Below are 17,989 nucleotides of genomic sequence, written 5' to 3' on the forward strand. Positions count from 1 at the left end.
AAGCTTCTCCCACATAATGGATGCTATCAAAGAGATTGCAGAAATGTGCCTTGTCCCTTCCTGACAATTCACAAACCTTTCTAGTACACATTTTGAATGCTTTCACTCTCACATGGGAATTCCTCTATTTTTTTAGCCCTAACCTTAGATGACTATTAGTGAATTATTAAATGAGACTATAAGAAGAAAAATTAAATTAAATTTGCATGACTGCTACATGATTAGCCTAAAAAAGGAATCTGAGTTCAAAAGCAAAACTTAAATACCTAATTCCTTATTAAGATTGTGACTGCAGTTTTGTAGTTGTGCTACGTTACTCATGTTAGAAGTAGGCTGTCCCTACATAATTGTATCTACTAGATATATAGTAAAAGTGTATTTCTTTTTGCTTTCCATTTCACACTAGCCTCACAGAATGTGTGTGGAATCTCCTAGCTAATAAAAGCATGGATTTTAAATAGTTCTACAGAAAACTCTGGGATATCGTATTTTACTGAGACACTCTTAGATACAGTTATACTATTTTAATTAGTCTTGTTTTCCACAGGTTTTGAGAAGCTTCACAAATAATAACTTGCTATTTCACAAAAAAATCTCTAACATCTTTTCTTACGAGTTTTAAGCTAAGCATTGTATCTTAATAAATTCTTTTTACAGGTGAACTTGTCATTTCCCAAAGTTGTCTCTCAGGCAAAGACAAATCCTACAGGCTCACAAGCTGCTGTGAAAATTCGGGACATTTTATTCAAATAAAAATGCATGGCTGTTTTCCAATGATGGACAGGCATCTCTGAACGTCTGGGTTTTGGACAATAATTGTCCTCCTAAGGATTAGTATCTTGTCTGCTAAGTTATTTGTGTGTTTCTTTTCTCTAACATTCCAGTTAAACCTTTGCCTTTATGTCCTTTTTATGGATGATGGTGGATAGAAAAATGAGGTTCATGAGGTGCAAATTTGTCTTTACATTGGTAGAATAATATGGTGGTACATAACCCTGCCAACAGCTAAACACATAGTCTAGAGAACAGCTTACAAGAAGCTTCTGTTGGTATGCAATGATTTTCTTCCAGAAAGCTGATTCCTGAACTTCTGGTTCTCCATATCTGTGAGTATGGAGTTGTCTCAATTTCTGTTTCCCTTTGTCTTCCTTGGCTTTCTCTTCTTTTTCTCCATCTTCTCCTCTTAGGACACAAATGAAGCCAAAATAATATGTCAAGTTAATAAAACTGCTAAACAAAAAATTAAAACCACACCTTGAAAGAGGCCAATTGCATCTTTTCCTGAGGCTCAAGTAGTCATGACTCATGCAGTTCACACACATGAATAACAAGGAGACATATCCCTTTTCAGACAAAGCGCTGGCAAGGGTGACAGTCTGGTTAAGTCTACAGATAATTAAACTTACTGGTTTGGCACCTTGAAGTGCAGATGCTAACTGGTAGAGGCAGGTAATCGAGAATCTGCCAAGCTTATTACCTGAGGGTCTGCTTCATAACTGTGCAGATAATACTTGTGCTGACAGGTGTCTGTAAGCTGACAGCTGTAGGTCTGCATGAGTGCCTATATGGCTAAGTGCTCCCCTCCAGCCTCATGCACTTGAACTATCTGGTTTCCACAAAGGTTGCAGAAAACTTTGATTCTTCTTGCATTTACAAGCCAAACCTCAAGTTTTAAATTCTGCACTTCTGCCCACCTGCGGAATTCATAAGTACCCACTCCAGAAGGAGACAGGAATAAGAAAGCTTGACAGCATCTGAGGTATGATTATCGCCATGTTGCCTGATTACAGAACGTCATAGTTAGTGGGCTGCCTTCTCCAAACACATGATCTAAGGAACTGTGAATTATCATAGAAGTTAATTTGACCTGACATCATGATTAGATGAAAGGATCACATAAGTCTGTTTGAAGCCAAACCAGAGTGAGAGGCAACTTGTAAGTTACATTATTAACTTCTCTGTACCTACCTACAAACAGAATAACTGATTTCCTAAGCTGCTTCTCTTACTAGAACACACTCGACAAACTTTCACTTGGAAGTTCACTTGAAAATTCGTCATACGTTAGGAGTGGCTTCAGGGCAGCCAACAGTGCCAGGCACTGCACTCCTGGCAGAGAATACATGTATCACTGCAACTCCCACAGGCAAGCGGAGTAATCAACAGTGAAGTGACCTTCAAAAGTCAGCAAGACTCTCCTTCACAAACTTACACTGGCTGAATTAGAAATTTGCTGTACTGATCAGGAAGAAGAGCTTTTGTTACTGGCAAGTGTTTGTCATCCCAGGAGAGCAGAAAGCACAGAGGTTGAGACTATGGGACCCACTTAGAATTTTGACAGTGACATATCAGCTACAGGAGCTGTACACGTATCAGAATTGTACATGTATCAGGAACCATAAAATACAGCGATGGAGTGCTATACTTTTTACTGGCTAAAACTAAGCACTATGTTTTGCTGTCCATTATTTTTATTCTGAGTTAATCTCATTACCATTAGATTTTAACGTACCCTAAAAAGATTAAAAAGATCATTTATCAAGTGCTAACACTTGTTCTTCGTAAAGATGTGACAGTACTCAGTAATTAATTAAAATTACATTGGAATATTAAGGTTTTGCAAAATCCAAATAACTCAAAACAGGTCATAGCAAATGGGAGAGGCAAATAGATTCAGTCTCTACCACTGATGGATAGCAAGTCTCTGGAACCCAGGTACTCTTACAATTTTTCCAACAGGTCTTCTTCTAGCTTTCAGACTTGCCAAGAAAAACTTAATCAATCAAACACATTCTAAAAGAAACTAAATCAACATTACAAAGGATGTTGCTGGAAGAGGGAAATTCATAAAATCTCTGAGTGATGCCATTTACATGACATTTCATTGCAAATGTGTACAGATGTGGAGGATGGTTAAAAAAAATTCTAACTGTAGAACATGAATGGACACAAAATTAAAGGCAAAGAAGTAAGTACAAATCAAGCTGTTTTTTCAGTGAAACAAACCACATTTCATAGGATCAGAGGTTAAAGTAATACATACTCTGCTTTTTCAGGTTCAGATTTTGTTTCCTCCTTCTCTTCCTTTTCATCTTCTTTCACCTGCTCCTACAGAAAGGCAGATTAAAAAAAGTTTCTAAACGCTATTATACAGTAGAGAGTTAGTTAAAAGGATAAGCAGAGTGCAGAATGTTAGGCTTTTTTTAAAAAAAATAATCAAAAAAAATCAAAACCCTGAGAGAAGATGATCCTTCAATTCACATTAATGAAGAGACATTTTAACACTGATTAAAAGCAAACCAAAACACCATGTACTCAGAGGAAGCTGTAGGAATTCAAGTTTATGATGTCAGAGAGGGTAAACACCAGTAATTATATACGATTCCTTAAAAAAATTGTCACAAACCCCAGAAAAACATAGACGCAAGTTTTGTTTCAAGACTATACTAAACATATGAAAGAGAGAAACATACAGCAAAAAGAAGATACAGTTACCTGGATTTTTTCCTGCACCTCAGGCATTGGAGCTAAGGAGGGAGTGCTCAGTAAATCACTCAAACCAGCATTTGGATTGTGAGGGATCAATTTATACTGCCCACCTTCTCGTTTCAAATCCAAACCAAATATATCTGAGAGTAGATCACTCTCATCTGACAAAGTTCTCAGATCTGTCAAGTCTTCTGCAGGCAATGCAGCTTCTGTTGGCTTCCTTTCCCCCTCTTCTCCTTCCCCACGCACCTCATCCTGAGTGGGATCTGGCATATTAGCTAATAGTTCAGCCACCTTGATTTTCTTTGCTCCTTCTACTAGGCTTCCTCCAAGCAGCAAACTGCATATGATGCGAAAGAAGCCCCGTACGACACTACAAGCAAAATGTAGTAAGCCCATCAAAATGCTCCAATAGGAAGAAAACAAGGCCATGACCATGTCCTTCATGGTCATTTTCTTCACCTTTTTCATCTGTTTCTTTAGGCTCTTCATGCTGAGCATTTTCATAAGAGTCATTAAATTATACTTGAGCGCTACTAATGCTGACTTCATGGTCACGAGGGAGAAGAAACCCATTCTAGGATCCTGTTCTTCAGGCTTATCTTTCTCATTCTCCTCTTTATTTGCTGACCTTTCATTCAGATCTGACTCAGAGATCTGGGCAGCCAGTTGCATTTCAAAGATGGTATCCTCACAGAAATTAACAAAAAGCTCCATCTTTTCTTTCTCCCCGCCTTCATTTACAACATCAAATATAAATTGTCTCTTTGACTCTTTTACCTGAGGTTTCTCCCACTGAGTCCGACTTGACTCACTTATTTCAAAATAAACTCGTTCAATGCGCTTTGCACTGCCCATGATTTCTATGCGCCCAAGGAAAGGCTGAAAGTAATTCAGCACACTCTCTGACAGTTCAAGAAAAGTTTGCAAGCGGGTATCATGTGGCATGTGTTCTGACAGGTTGGTCAGGAGAACAGCGACATTGAAACCAATGTCTTTGGCAGGTTCATGGAATCGTTTCACAAACTCCTCATAGTCCAGAGTCTCATTCTCATCTGTTTCAGCACACGATAGTAGAAACTCAGTTTCAGACTGGGTGTAATGCTTATGGCTTTCCATTGCCTTGTGAAAATCCCTCTTTGAAATTATCCCTTTACCATCAGGGTCATATTCTTTGAATGCATCAGAGGAAGTCAAATCCTTCAATTTTAAGAACATATCAAAAAACTTCAGAATCATCTCCACGTTGTTGGACGATTCCACAAGCATATCGACCATCTGCTTGCCAATAGTTCCATTCACAACATTACCTAGATGTGATGACATGAAATTAGAGATACGGATGGCAGCAAATGTTTTGGCAAAGAAAAGTGTGTAACAATGACTTGTGAAATAATCAAACAGTAAGACTGATAAACTATTGGCTAACACACTCGCATGAGAAAGCCAGCTGTAAAATCATAGATTTTTTACTAATAACACTACCCTAAGACTTGGAAAAAACAAAAGTGACTAAGTATTTGCCATTAAAGAAAGGAAGAACTAACAAGCCCTACAGAGAGACATCTGTTATATTTAGTATCGTACTAAACACAAGGCAGCATACTATGAATTTTACTATAGTGCAACATAGACAGAACTAGTGTCACATGAGTTAGGATGAGTAACTCAGTAGGTTACTCATGAAGCACAGCCTACAATACTAAGAATTTAGTTTGCTTCGCAGTGACCTTCTATGAGCAAAGCCATAGCAGTAGCACTACATGTAACCTACGCTGCATTTACTGCTCTCCCAGTTCTCTCAAGAAAATAAATGTGATACGATACATCTAAGAAGCAAAAAGGAAAAACAGATCCTTGGATCATCTATGTGTACGGCCGGTTAGTCTGGTATTGGAAGCACTAATACAATACCATAAAGGAGCTAAAGAAATAGTAGTATTTCTTGACAATGCTCTCGTTCTCTGGGGAATCATAATTTCAGGTACTAGCTATAAAGGACCTTGAACCTAGTCACTAGATGAATCAAAGCCTGTTCTTTAAGGCTAAGATCACTATCAAAACAAATGCAATATAGTAAAGGTGTTAATAAAATGACTGATAAATGGTTCAGTTCCTAGAACTCAGGATTCCAACTTCAATAGTAAAAAAAAACTTTTCACCTAAGCCAAAAGAGAAGCCAGGTTCATGGAAACAAAGTAAAACTTCTGCGAGAGATGGATTTTATACAAATCTGACATTCAGAATTGATATAAACTGTATCAATGACACTATATAAATCTCCTATTCACTTTAAGACCTAACAGCTCTTCTCACGATTGAGACATGATAATTAAAAACCCAAAGGAAAATGGAGCATTATTTCTTACATGAAGAAAATCACAAAGGTAAAAACTTTGCTAGAACAACTGTGAAAGAGGGTTTCAAATTAAATTTTGACTACCTTCCAGCATAGACAGCAACATGACAACCATATCCTTCTGAAGATCCATTAATTCCTTCAGTAATTCAATTTGACTGGAATCCTAAATAATGAACACAATATATATAATAAGATATCTATTGACTTCTTTGACATTTGTATATGTGCATGCATATTTCTCCCTGTAAAAATGAGACTTATAAATTAAGAAGCTAGTAGTGTCAAAGCTGGTAATACAGTGAAAATACATTTAATTGCTTGATTCCTTACAGTAGATTTAAAGTATGGTTTTAAACTGAAAGAGGGTAGATTTAGTTTAGATTAGTTTACGAAGAAATTCCTCGCTGTGAGGGTGGTGAGACACTGGCAGAGGTTGCCCAGAGAAGCTGTGGATGTCCCATCCCTGAAAGTGTTCAAGGCCAGGTTGGACGGGACTTTGAGCAACCTGGTCTAGTAGAAGGTGTCCCTGCCCATGGCAGCGGGGTTGGAACTAGATGATCTTTAAGGTCTCTTCCAACCCGAACCATTCTATGATTCTATGATTTACAGGATCAAACATTTACACAATCATCTGTTTAGAAGACAGTAATTTAATAAAGACAAAGTGAAAACTGAAGGTGATGAAAAAATTTAAAGCAATAACTGGATATGTCAAGCTCACAGATGATGCCTCTAATGTTTCATGTGAGCTAAAATATTGTTGCTGTTGGTGTAATCAAGTTTACAGCTATGAAGACTTGTAAAAACAACAATGGTAGCAGCACATTGAGCTCAAAGTGTAACATGATTCGAAGTGAGCGATTCCTTTATAGGCCACTGAACTTTTTTGGGGAGAAAGAAAAGTTGAAATAAAATTTCAGAATATTTATTAATAAAGTTCCATTAGTATATCCTTAAATAGACATGATATTGACACTTTTAGCCATCTTTATCTCATTCGGCTTATCAAGTTTACTATTTTGCTTGCCAATGATTTCAACCTTAAGTCTATCTGGATAGATTTATTCAACTACTTAATTTCTTCCTCAGTGATACATTGTTGCATCATGCCATTGTTAAGGCATACTCGAGCATTGCTGGACTTCAGTGATTAGTACAACAGACTCAAGGTACTTTATGGCAATTTGGATCTTGGATTGAAAACAGCACAGGTTGGAAATAATGAAGATTTCTAATTGATTTGTCTTGTAATTTTTCATTATAAACTTTCTTACTTCAAAAGTTGCTTACAACCTGGATGGATCTTTGTTCACTTAGATTGAAAATTTTACTTTCATTCTCAGCCTTACAGAGATTTCTTAAGTATTACCAATATCACCTTGTTGCTTCCTAGTACAAGACTACAGAATGAAAAAAAAAAAAAAAAGAACAAACAAAACAAAACCCCAAAAACCAAACCACCAAACAAAACAATGATTTAGTTTTGTTCCTATTTAAATCTTGTTTCAAATATTCTCCAAAAGTGCTCTGGAAACTCCCAATTTACCACAAAACCCAAATACTTAGCCTAGGCAGGCCCCTCTTACAGACAAAAGCCATACGGCAACTCCTTATAAATCCATTTAGCCACACTCTACACCTTTGAAAACTGGTATTTCATAGAATCTGAAAAGCTCATTAATATATTTTTGCAATAAATAGAAATGAACAAAAGAGTCCATGTCTACTCCGGTCTTTCCCAAGGCTCTGCTGGCCCCCTGAAGGAGCTCTCAAAAGCCAAGAGCTTGAGGTCCACACAACAGAAACACACCATCACTATTTATCATACATTTGGAGTAGACTGTGTTTCTGTCATCCCACAGAACACTATGAGTAACTCCACACACTACAATGGATCTCGTTTTGCAAAGCTTCTTGGCTCTCTCGGAAGTGGTAGGATGAGTATCATTATCTTCTAGATGCAGTAATTAAAAGATGCTATGAAGCCACTCTGGGCACAAGACTATAAACTCATCAGTACTGTAAAAAGAAATCTTGCCAGTAGCCACGTCATATTTCTCAATCAACACGTAGCTACCATGTGTTTGACTTGCTGTCAGTAACTACTTAGCTACTGCTTTCCATGTTGCTTTAGTGGTACAGGAAGAAAGCACAATAGCCACCACTATGGCCTACCCAAACATTGACTATTTTTTCAATACTTAAGTTAACAAAGATGTTCCACAACCAGGACAGTATCTACAGGCACTTTATAAATACACTTCAGTAGAAATTCAATGCATCACTCTTGAAAAACAGTTTTCACTGTCATGCCATTTGCTGAAAGAAGACCTTTATTTAGCCAAAAAGAATGAGAAGCATACCTGTAGCACAAAGTCTACAAATCTAAGCAATCAGCCTTTCAGCCAGAAAGTCCCAAGGGCAGGGAGCAAAATCATTTGAGCAAGACTACTTTAATTGATGCAAAGAATACTTACATTTGGAGCCAAATAATGAAATCTAAAAACCTCAGAGCCTTCAGACCTGTATTTCTTAACTAAAACCTTTACAAGCTTATGACACTCATTCTCTGAGAAAGTCCAATTATGTAAAAAATTTAAAATCACTACATTCAATTAAGATGCTCAATTGTTTTTAAAAGCTAAGTTGAAAAATGTACTGCTTAAGGATAGGATTTTCTCACCTGATTTTAACCTAAAGAGCTGTCTATGCCAGTCCGCTACGCTACTTCTATAGTTTAGGAAATGAGTATTCACATCCAAAAGCAACTCACCCATTCTAAGGTCTGGTTACTCTCTTTCTCTACTAAGAGTAGAAAAGGCTTAGATGCAGACATGTGTTGAACTAGGGTTCAACAATGATGAACTAGGGTTCAATGCAGGACACATCAATGAAGACAGGCCTTGCATAAAAGGCTCGTGCAAAATTGCAGAAAGCACTGTGACAGAACTTTGTTATGAAAGACAGGAATTGGCTAGTTTTCTGAATATTGGTGATATGCTTCATTTGCAGCTTGATCTAATCAGCTTTGTGCCTGTGACCAGTAATCCAATTACAGGCCTGCTATTCACACCCACTACAATTTTGTAATTTACTCCCTCAACACTATTGTATTCTATCACCTCTGCCTCTTACTTTTCCTCACATTTCTGCTATTAACTGTTGTTATTAATGACTCGAACATATTAACAAGTCTGTTTATCTTTTACAAAAAATTACTAACTTAAAAAGGAAAAAGTAAACCAAAAAGATACCTGAGACAGCTTCATCTGCATGTGGGCAAACACATGAAGAAAACCAACCACAGCATCCCAGAGCCTGCTGTGTGCCAGGCTTTGCTGATTCCCAGTACATGGCCCCTATTGTTCAGGGAACAGAAAAAAAAAAAAAAAAAAAAAAAAAGAAAAGCAGAATTTATTTGCAAGAAACTCAACAAAAACAGGAAGGAAGATATACAGGCAGTGCATAGCTTGGGGCTGTCCTTTAGAAACTGCTATGAAAAATTAAACATACATAGATGTTGTGCTTTAACCCCAGCCAGCAACTAAGCACCACGCAGCTGCTCACTCACTCCCCCCTCACCCAGTGGGATGGGGGAGAAAATTGGGAAAAGAAGTAAAACTCGTGGGTTGAGATAAGAATGGTTTAATAGAACAGAAAAGAAGAAACTAATAATGATAATGATAACACTAATAAAATGACAACAGCAATAATGAAAGGATTGGAATGTACAAATGATGCGCAGTGCAATTGCTCACCACGTGCTGATTGACACCCAGTTAGTCCCCGAGCAGGGATTCCCCCCGCCCCCACTCCCCGCCCTGTTCCTATACTAGATGTGATGTCACACGGTATGGAATACCCCGTTGGCCAGTTTGGGTCAGGTGCCCTGGCTGTGTCCTGTGCCAACTTCTTGTGCCCCTCCAGCTTTCTCGCTGGCTGGGCGTGAGAAGCTGAAAAATCCTTGACTTTAGACTAAAAACTACTTAGCAACAACTGAAAACATCAGTGTTATCAACATTCTTCACATACTGAACTCAAAACATAGCACTGTACCAGCTACTAGGAAGACAGTTAATTCTATCCCAGCTGAAATCAGGACAATAGAATTATCTATTTAATAACACCACTCACTGATTGTAAGTAATGCATATTCCTAGTAACTATTCTGCCTCCAGTTTAGCAACTCCCAATCTACTAATACAGAACCACAAAAAGTATATCTTCTTGCAGCTTTAAACTGCAAATGCTAATGGTGTACAAATCTTCAAGCTGATTCTTCCCTATGTAGTTCTGTAAATCAGGAATAACTTTATAGAAGGTTAACGCAAAATTGGCATAAGGGATTAGAGAATCAGTCTCTGGATTTTTTTTATTCCCTGGCATATTCTGGCTGTTGTAGAACAGTGCTAAAGAATATTATTCCAAAAATTCCAGCTTCTGAGAAGCAGGAATACAAAATGTTTTGAAGACTCGAAGGATAACGCATAAAATCTTTACCATCTAACAACGCTACTTGTAATTTGCCAAGTATGTATACATTAAATACATGTACACACATGTATATAAGCTGCCTCTACTCAGTCCTATTCAGTCCTATTCTATCACATTTCATCCTCACAAACTATAAAACACTATTTTCGTAAAAATTATTTGCATTTGAATGAAAATAATATACTAGACACCTAATAGTCTAACGAGATTTTCTCTAACCTTCTTATTATATGCAGAAACAAACTGTAATATTGTTGACTGATTTACATGAGGAGTTAAGAACTAAATTACACTGAATTCCTAACATATCATGGAAGAACTGCAATATTGCTATTTTGACAGAATTGATCCCAATCTCACTTGTTGCACAGTACACCTCAAGTACATCTCTACAATTCTCAAATGTAATGTGTGACTTCAGTATTTCAAATACAGCATTGATGCCTTACAACAGCCTTAATCCTAACACAAAATACAATCTATCTAATGTTCTGTTGACTAAATAGCAACTATGTTTCATGTTCACCTTAGTTTCTCAATGGATTAAAAGTGAAGACTTTAAAGAGGGTAACACTGCTGCAGTCTAAGCCAAATTAAAAACAAAACAAAACAAAAAAACCTCTATGATCTTGCATACAACCAAGGACGATTATTTACCAATAAATGTAAATTTCACCAAATTTCTAAGATTCCAAAAGAGTAGTGACAGCTATATATATATTTCAAAACTTCACTTCCTACTTAAATAAATGCACTAAAATAATGCTGAAGCATAAATGCATCTGTATTATATTTCTATCCATGTTATATCTAGCTACATTATGCCTACATGCCAAAAGTATGATTCATTTTCCTTTAAATCCATAAAATTTCAGTGAAACTAATTTACCTGGATATACTCCGTAAGAGTATTGAAAACTTGTTTTGCAACCTGGATGGCTTTGGAAAAATTTCGTTGTCCTTGCTCATCAATAACATCCTTCCCAGAATAATACCAGTAGAAATCACTAATGGATTCCTAAAAAACAGTTGTGAGAAGCACAAAGGGATTATGTAATCAAACTGCCTCTAACCAGTTGATCATCAAGATAAGAAAAATAACATTATATAGCATTCTAGTTCTGAAAAGTATTTAGTTTATAAAGGTTTTAAATGACCCCCTCAATGATTCTCAAGTATTACTTCAAGAATTGTACTTTCACCTCAAGGGAATCAACAGGAAAACAAATAAACCGAAATAAATAATTAAAAAACTCCACAGCAAACCTCAAAATAAAATTAAAAAAAAAAAATTAGATCTGTTGGTATCTTCTCTTAGAAACACAACCGCCTGTATTCTGAAAAGGAGTACTCAGTAGTACTACCATGCTGCATGCTATTCATTAAACAATCTCTCTTTATACTGCATGCTTGACACCTAGTCTATAGTGGGAGCAAATGTTGCTTTCTGTGCATGATTCCTTTTTCCATCTTCCTCAAAGGTGAACTTATTAAAGTTTCAACAAAGCAAGCAATGGAATGAAAATCATTGTATTGTCCCTGCAACTTCTACAGAATGCGTAGGGATAAAAAGCACTGTTGATAACTGCAGCAACTTAAAACCCACCAATTTTCAAAGCTTGCGATTCTCAGACCCGATAAATAAATGGCTAAAGGGAAAACTTAACTAGATCAATTAAAAAAAACACAGAACAGAATATACTATCATGCACAGTGATTTTCAGAAAGAAGAGAATAATAGGTAAAAATGATTAACATTTATCACAAAATATGTTTTCATGTCTTTCACATGCTCCAATCTAGAAACAAGTTAGATTTTTTTTCATTACTTTCTACTGAGTTGTGACAACGTAATGTTTTCATATTTAAAGATTAGGGAGATAATTCAAATGAGAGAGTTGAAGGGTTTTTAATATAGTCTTCTGCTTTTGTTTTTTCTTTTTGCTTTTTTTGTTTTCCTCTTTAGAAAATGATGGACTGTTCTTATGCTTCACTCCATGTCATCCCATGACTATCCATACAGCAGCCCAGTGTTCACACTAAACCAGAACATGGATGAAAAAGCAGCTGGCTGAAGCTTGAACAGCACAAACCACTTTTCAGTCACAGGGTAGTCTCAGTCAACAACTGGGTAATGGTATTCACTGATGCACTTTGCATGTATCTACCTTCTGCCTGCTCTCCTTGTTTAACAGACTCCATTGCATTCTTGCATATAATGGCTGAAATCAGTCTTTCACACTTCTGTCACCTTTGACTCTCTCAGTACAAAATAACAACTCTTAAAGAACTGTAACCAGTAGAGAATTACAGCCTCTCTCATCAACATGGGCTACAGTGACCAGAATAAATGTCATGACAAATAAATGTTCTCCTCTAATAAAACTGAACATTTTGTGATAAGCATGAAGTTTGACTTTGCTGTAAACAGAACTTTTGTGGCAGCAAACCATGTGTTGCTGAAGCAATTTCCAGAGAAATTAAGAAATTCAGAATCTCCACATACAAGCTTCTGCTTTATGATAAAAATAAATACATTTTTTTTAAAAACTGTAAATATCGTATAGATGCAAGTCATTATTGTCATCTACTTAATTAGTATATAAGTTAACCTACCTGAACTCTTAATAAGTAATCCACAGTGGAAATGATAATATTAACAGTTGTGTTGTTACCAGTCTGAGTTCTCAGGTAATTCTGAAAATCTAAAAATTCAAATAAAATTTTAATTTAAAAGTATTGAAGTGTTAGTGACTCGCAAAACTACTCCTGCAAATTAATTCTGATTTAACATGACCTGGGAAAGTAGGAAGCTTAAAGGAATGGATTTTTTTTTAACTCTTTTTTTTTTTTTTTTGCCACAAACTGTTTTAAGAGTATTAGCATTTCATTGTAGAGATCACATACCAGTGAGCTTCTGAAGCCAGAAGCTTGATTATCTGTTTCACTTGTAGAACTTTAACTTGGTCTTAATTTCACCTCATTTATGACTAATTTTACATCTCTAGAACTCCATCAATATCAACATAATTACACCTAGTATATATCTTGTTAAGCAAAAGCAAAATTAAATAGCGTAATTATAGAATTCCTGATTACAAAGTCACAAATATGCCCAACAGCTAAAAAAAATTATCTTTTTTTTTTTCTTTTTCTTCTTCTTTTTCTTCCCTAATAATGACAGGGAGAACACAGGGAAATGTACTTAATAATAAAAATACACTTAATATCATGTATTTGTTTAATTTGGCTTTATATTTTTAAAATAGATGCTACTTCTTCAAGAAAGGTATTGTGTATGTTGCAATTTCACATACAATTCTAACTGACATTAGTGCCACATAGTGCACACCAGAAAGCATACAAATGCCAAAGAACAATAAATATACCTTCCTGTTATATTTTTCCTCTGAATCTTCACTGTCCAGAAGCTGTAAACCATGTACATTTTCCTATATAAATTTCCCTTTCCTATAAGGTCAAGATCCAAACCTCATCATTTTGGAAACCATTATCTTTTCTACAAAGTTAAAGCTGATTTAAAAAAAAGGCAATTTAATTCCACATAAATATTTTCTTTTCCCAGAGAGTCTAGCAGCTACTCCACCTTTCATAATATTTTACAAAGGCTGCCAAACCTTCAGCAATGAAGAGCTTTTATCTTTAGTTACCATCACCTTGGCTTAGCAGACTGGCAGCCTGCCCACAAACCTGAATTATGTCCTTCACAAAGCAATTGAAGGAAGCGGAAGAGGTCACAGGTGAACTCATCATCCTGCATCACCTTTTCTCCTGTAGAAAGGCCAGAGGGAAGCAGATTATCACAGGCTGCCAAGTAACACCCCACAACCCCTGAAGAAAATCTCTATATTTAATTTTAAGAAAGAGAGAAGGGGAGAGAAAATTTATAACCACCAATCTATCTGAAGCACATATGACTTGTGCTTGGCAGATAGTTATTTGGCTAAAAAAAAATTAAATTATGAAACTTAACTTTTGATTTATAAATATGGCAGCATGAGCTTGGCAACATTTTACAAGTAATCCATGATATACATTCTTGTTTGACATTGCTGGGCATGATTGCTGCATTACATACAAAGGTTAGGACTGGATTAATTTAGTTCCCATTCATCACAAAACAAGGTACTTAAAAATACGGAAAGATATTTAATCGAAAAGTAATGAAAATCATTCCTCAAATAAACTATTAGATTTTAAAATACTCTAAAATAACCCATGAAATTTACAGCTCTGTGCATTCTCAAGAATTATTCAGGCTGAAATATTTGAGGATTTAGCACCTGTCTGCTCCTGACGCAAAATGGATGTTGGGCATTTGTCTCCCCTGACAAAATAAAGCAATAAACTTATGATGAACTATAACAAATACCAATGTGCTTTACTGAATTAGGCCCTTCAGTTCATTTTTTCGTAAATACCTAATATACAAATGTATAAAGCTTCAAATTATTTTCTTGATTCTTCACAGGAAACAGCATAGTAAAAAGCCGTCAACTAACACACAATTATTTTGATTACATCAGTACATACAGTTAACTTTGTACACTGACATGTGAAGAGGAAAAACAACCATTCACCCACGAAAAAAATCACAACTGAGGAAAACGTAGAACAGCTAATAAAATGACACAGGAAGACAACAACATAGGTGTTCAAAACAATAAGGGCCACCTATTGAAAGTAAGGAAATTCCCATTTAGGACTTTGGAAAAGTATTTGGAATGTGTACGGCAACAAAAATGGAAGGCATAAAAAGTTCCACTTTTTAAGAATATACATCATCTGAATATGCAGCCAAGTGCTATTTGTGGACAACAAAAGGAAAGGAGGTAAAAATGTTAGCAAACTGCAAAAGAATTTGGAAGATTTTTTTTTAATGGGGAGATATTTTAGGCTTTTATCTGAACTTCAAAATCCCATGTCTACAAAGACAGTATTTCTAGTGCATGAACAGAAGGAAACCAAAAGAGTTAGGAAATTAATTAAAATTTTAAAGAAAAAAAAAAAGCTTTTTTCAAAAAGGTTATAGACAATCATAATTATAGTAACAATCACTGACATACTGTTATATTGGTGGATAACCCCAATTATAATGTCTACATTTATAAATTATTCTATTGTTATCATTATATTATTATAGCTGAATTGTAAACAGTATTTAGTACAATTTGGAATATATTTAAACATGAACATGATCAGAAGTTTAACTTTACATAGTCATGAACAAGTTCAAGCTAATGGAGTTATCAATCCACAGCCTGTGAATTTTATAGTGAGAAGCTTCAGTACAATGGTAGGATTAGGAAGCAAAAGCATTTTGAAAACTAGTATGAATATTTTAAAAGTACAGAATTTCACTCTTGCCATCAAGACATACTGTTTGGTATTAAAAGCACATATCTCCAAAGTATATGCCAACACGTAGGAAAAGGTAAAATGCTCTTCCTCCTAATTCCAGATGAGTACTTATGGTAGTGGCAAACAATATGCAATTCTTTCTCCAAGAATGAGCCAAATACTATACATGACATTCCATGACATTTTTCTCCGTCCCAGATATAAATACCAGACATATAGTTTTTCAGTCACAGAAGACTGAAAACCCTTTCAGCTAATTAAACAATGAAAAATAAATGAGTGTTTCTGTCAGTGCTGATTAATGTATACATACAATATATGCCAGAGAAGGCAAGAAGGCAAAATCAAGAGGTGCCTGTGCATTTAAAATTATATTATTCAACATTATATGCAGGTTCAGCTGTGCAAGATACTTTCCCATGTTGCTGGCCAAAGGCCAGAGTATAGCATATCCTGCAGGATTAGTCACTTTCTTTTTTTTTAATTTAACTGAACTCCTGTCATGCTTACAGTTACGCTTGGAGTCACAAGCTTTGTTGATCTAGATGAATATTTATATTTTGCAAAAATAAGCATTACAGAAAGCCAAATATTTGGTGGAGCCTGTACCTTCACATATGCAATGTGGGTAACTTGACTGCTGTGATTTTACAAAATAACTCACAAGGAAAATTGCTGATGTATTACGGTTGGAAAAATCAAGCCCATAAAGGGCCCGACCATGTATTTCTTGCACATCAAGATATCATTGAAACGAAGCCATTTGTATGAATAGGACTACAGAATAAATTACAGTTTAATATTTTTCCACCTCTATTTTTCTTGCCCTCTTATCAAGCAAGATTTTTCAGAACAAGAGGGAAAACACGTCTCAAGTTAAAATGATTACACAGATTAATTAATGAAGTAATCTTCTGGCTTTTAGTACACCCACTGAAATTTAGGAGTTTTTATAAAATAAATCCCTGTTTTAATACTGGCAAGGTTTGGAAGGGTCTTTTAACTAGCTTCAGTGTAAAGAAATCACAAAATGAATACAAGTTATTGCAAAATTCTGCAAAATCAGAAGGCATTTAGGTATATCATTTCACATAAACTGAAAGGTCCATTCCTTTTGGAAATATTTTTACATATTTCAAAACGAAGCAAAAAAACCCCTGTTTCAAACAGCTTGGCCACACTAAGATTTAAAATAATCCTGGTTTTCAATTTCTACAGCTGATCAAAATCTGATTAAAACCAATGTTGGTATTGACAGGAATTTTAATTTTCAGATGTTATTTACTATCTGCAAGAGGTGTCTCACTGGCAACTACAGAACTGAAGTACAGAACCATTTCTTTCTATAAAATCTAAGAGAACAACCTTTGCTGCTGTGCACACAAATTCATGCCAGTACACACAAAGATTTGCATAGATAATGCACTTACAAACATACACACTGCATATAGTATGACTTAGGTTGTCACGAAACCATGTTCTTTAATTTCTGTTGATATGATGTATATTCTGGCATATATTTGCTTAGACGTTAAAATGCTGCCATTGCTCATGCTGTATGTAAATGATATGGCTACACACATGAAGGCTTTAAGCCTGTAGTTTTTGCAAAACTGGTAGCTTGTGTTTGTGATGTATAGGAACAGAGGTATCACGTGTAGGAAATGAAAATAAGATCAAATGAAAAATGAAATACATAGGTTTTTTCCTTGAAAGTGCATTTGTCCAAGTTTAATAACTCTCTCTCTCTCTCTTTTTTTTTTTTTTTTTTTAAACTGAATGGAAAAGATCTGACTTCTATTACTGCTCAGAAACATTGGTCTGATGCTACATATTACAGAAATATACAAATACTTTCAGCTTTCAAAAAGGAACAGGGCTCCTTCTTGGTTGCTGTTAAGCAAGAGCAAAGCTCTCCTATGATAAACCAAGTGACTTTCTTCTTATCACAAAACCTGGGCAATATCGGGTTGGATTGTGACTGCTGCATGCCTTTGAATTCTCGATAATCTGATTCAAATAAGAAAAGCACTTGTTTTCTCACTGAGTTACATGTAAGAATTTCTCTGAAGTGAAGCTACTTAAGTTCCCTTTTCAATGCAAACACTGTTTCAAATACAGTGATATAAAGGCAGAAAACACCCCTCCAGTGTAGGCTACAGTGGATCATACAAATTTAAACATCCACTTTAAGTGTGACTAGGTTGGTGAAGGACAAAAGCATACTTATTGATTTCACATTATTAATGGCTGAAAACAGCC

At 35.6% G+C, this 17,989-nt stretch overlaps 1 protein-coding gene across 9 annotated transcripts in view; it reads right to left on the reverse strand.

Moving 5' to 3' along the window:
• The window catches only part of RYR2 (ryanodine receptor 2), a 456,533-nt gene that overhangs the window by 29,739 nt on the left and 408,805 nt on the right, over positions 1-17,989 (reverse strand). For all 9 annotated transcript variants that reach the window (XM_030034940.1, XM_041128385.1, XM_041128384.1 and 6 more), the window contains 8 exons: positions 14,057-14,137; positions 12,962-13,050; positions 11,235-11,363; positions 9,106-9,210; positions 5,933-6,014; positions 3,496-4,799; positions 3,044-3,108; positions 1,035-1,182 (listed from right to left, as the gene is read on the reverse strand). In XM_030034940.1, coding sequence (XP_029890800.1) covers positions 1,035-1,182; positions 3,044-3,108; positions 3,496-4,799; positions 5,933-6,014; positions 9,106-9,210; positions 11,235-11,363; positions 12,962-13,050; positions 14,057-14,137 — 2,003 coding nt within the window. The remainder of the gene's footprint in view (positions 1-1,034; positions 1,183-3,043; positions 3,109-3,495; positions 4,800-5,932; positions 6,015-9,105; positions 9,211-11,234; positions 11,364-12,961; positions 13,051-14,056; positions 14,138-17,989) is intronic.

The sequence above is a fragment of the Aquila chrysaetos genome, chromosome 13 (assembly GCF_900496995.4).
Source record: "Aquila chrysaetos chrysaetos chromosome 13, bAquChr1.4, whole genome shotgun sequence".
NCBI classification, from domain to species: Eukaryota; Metazoa; Chordata; class Aves; order Accipitriformes; family Accipitridae; genus Aquila; species Aquila chrysaetos.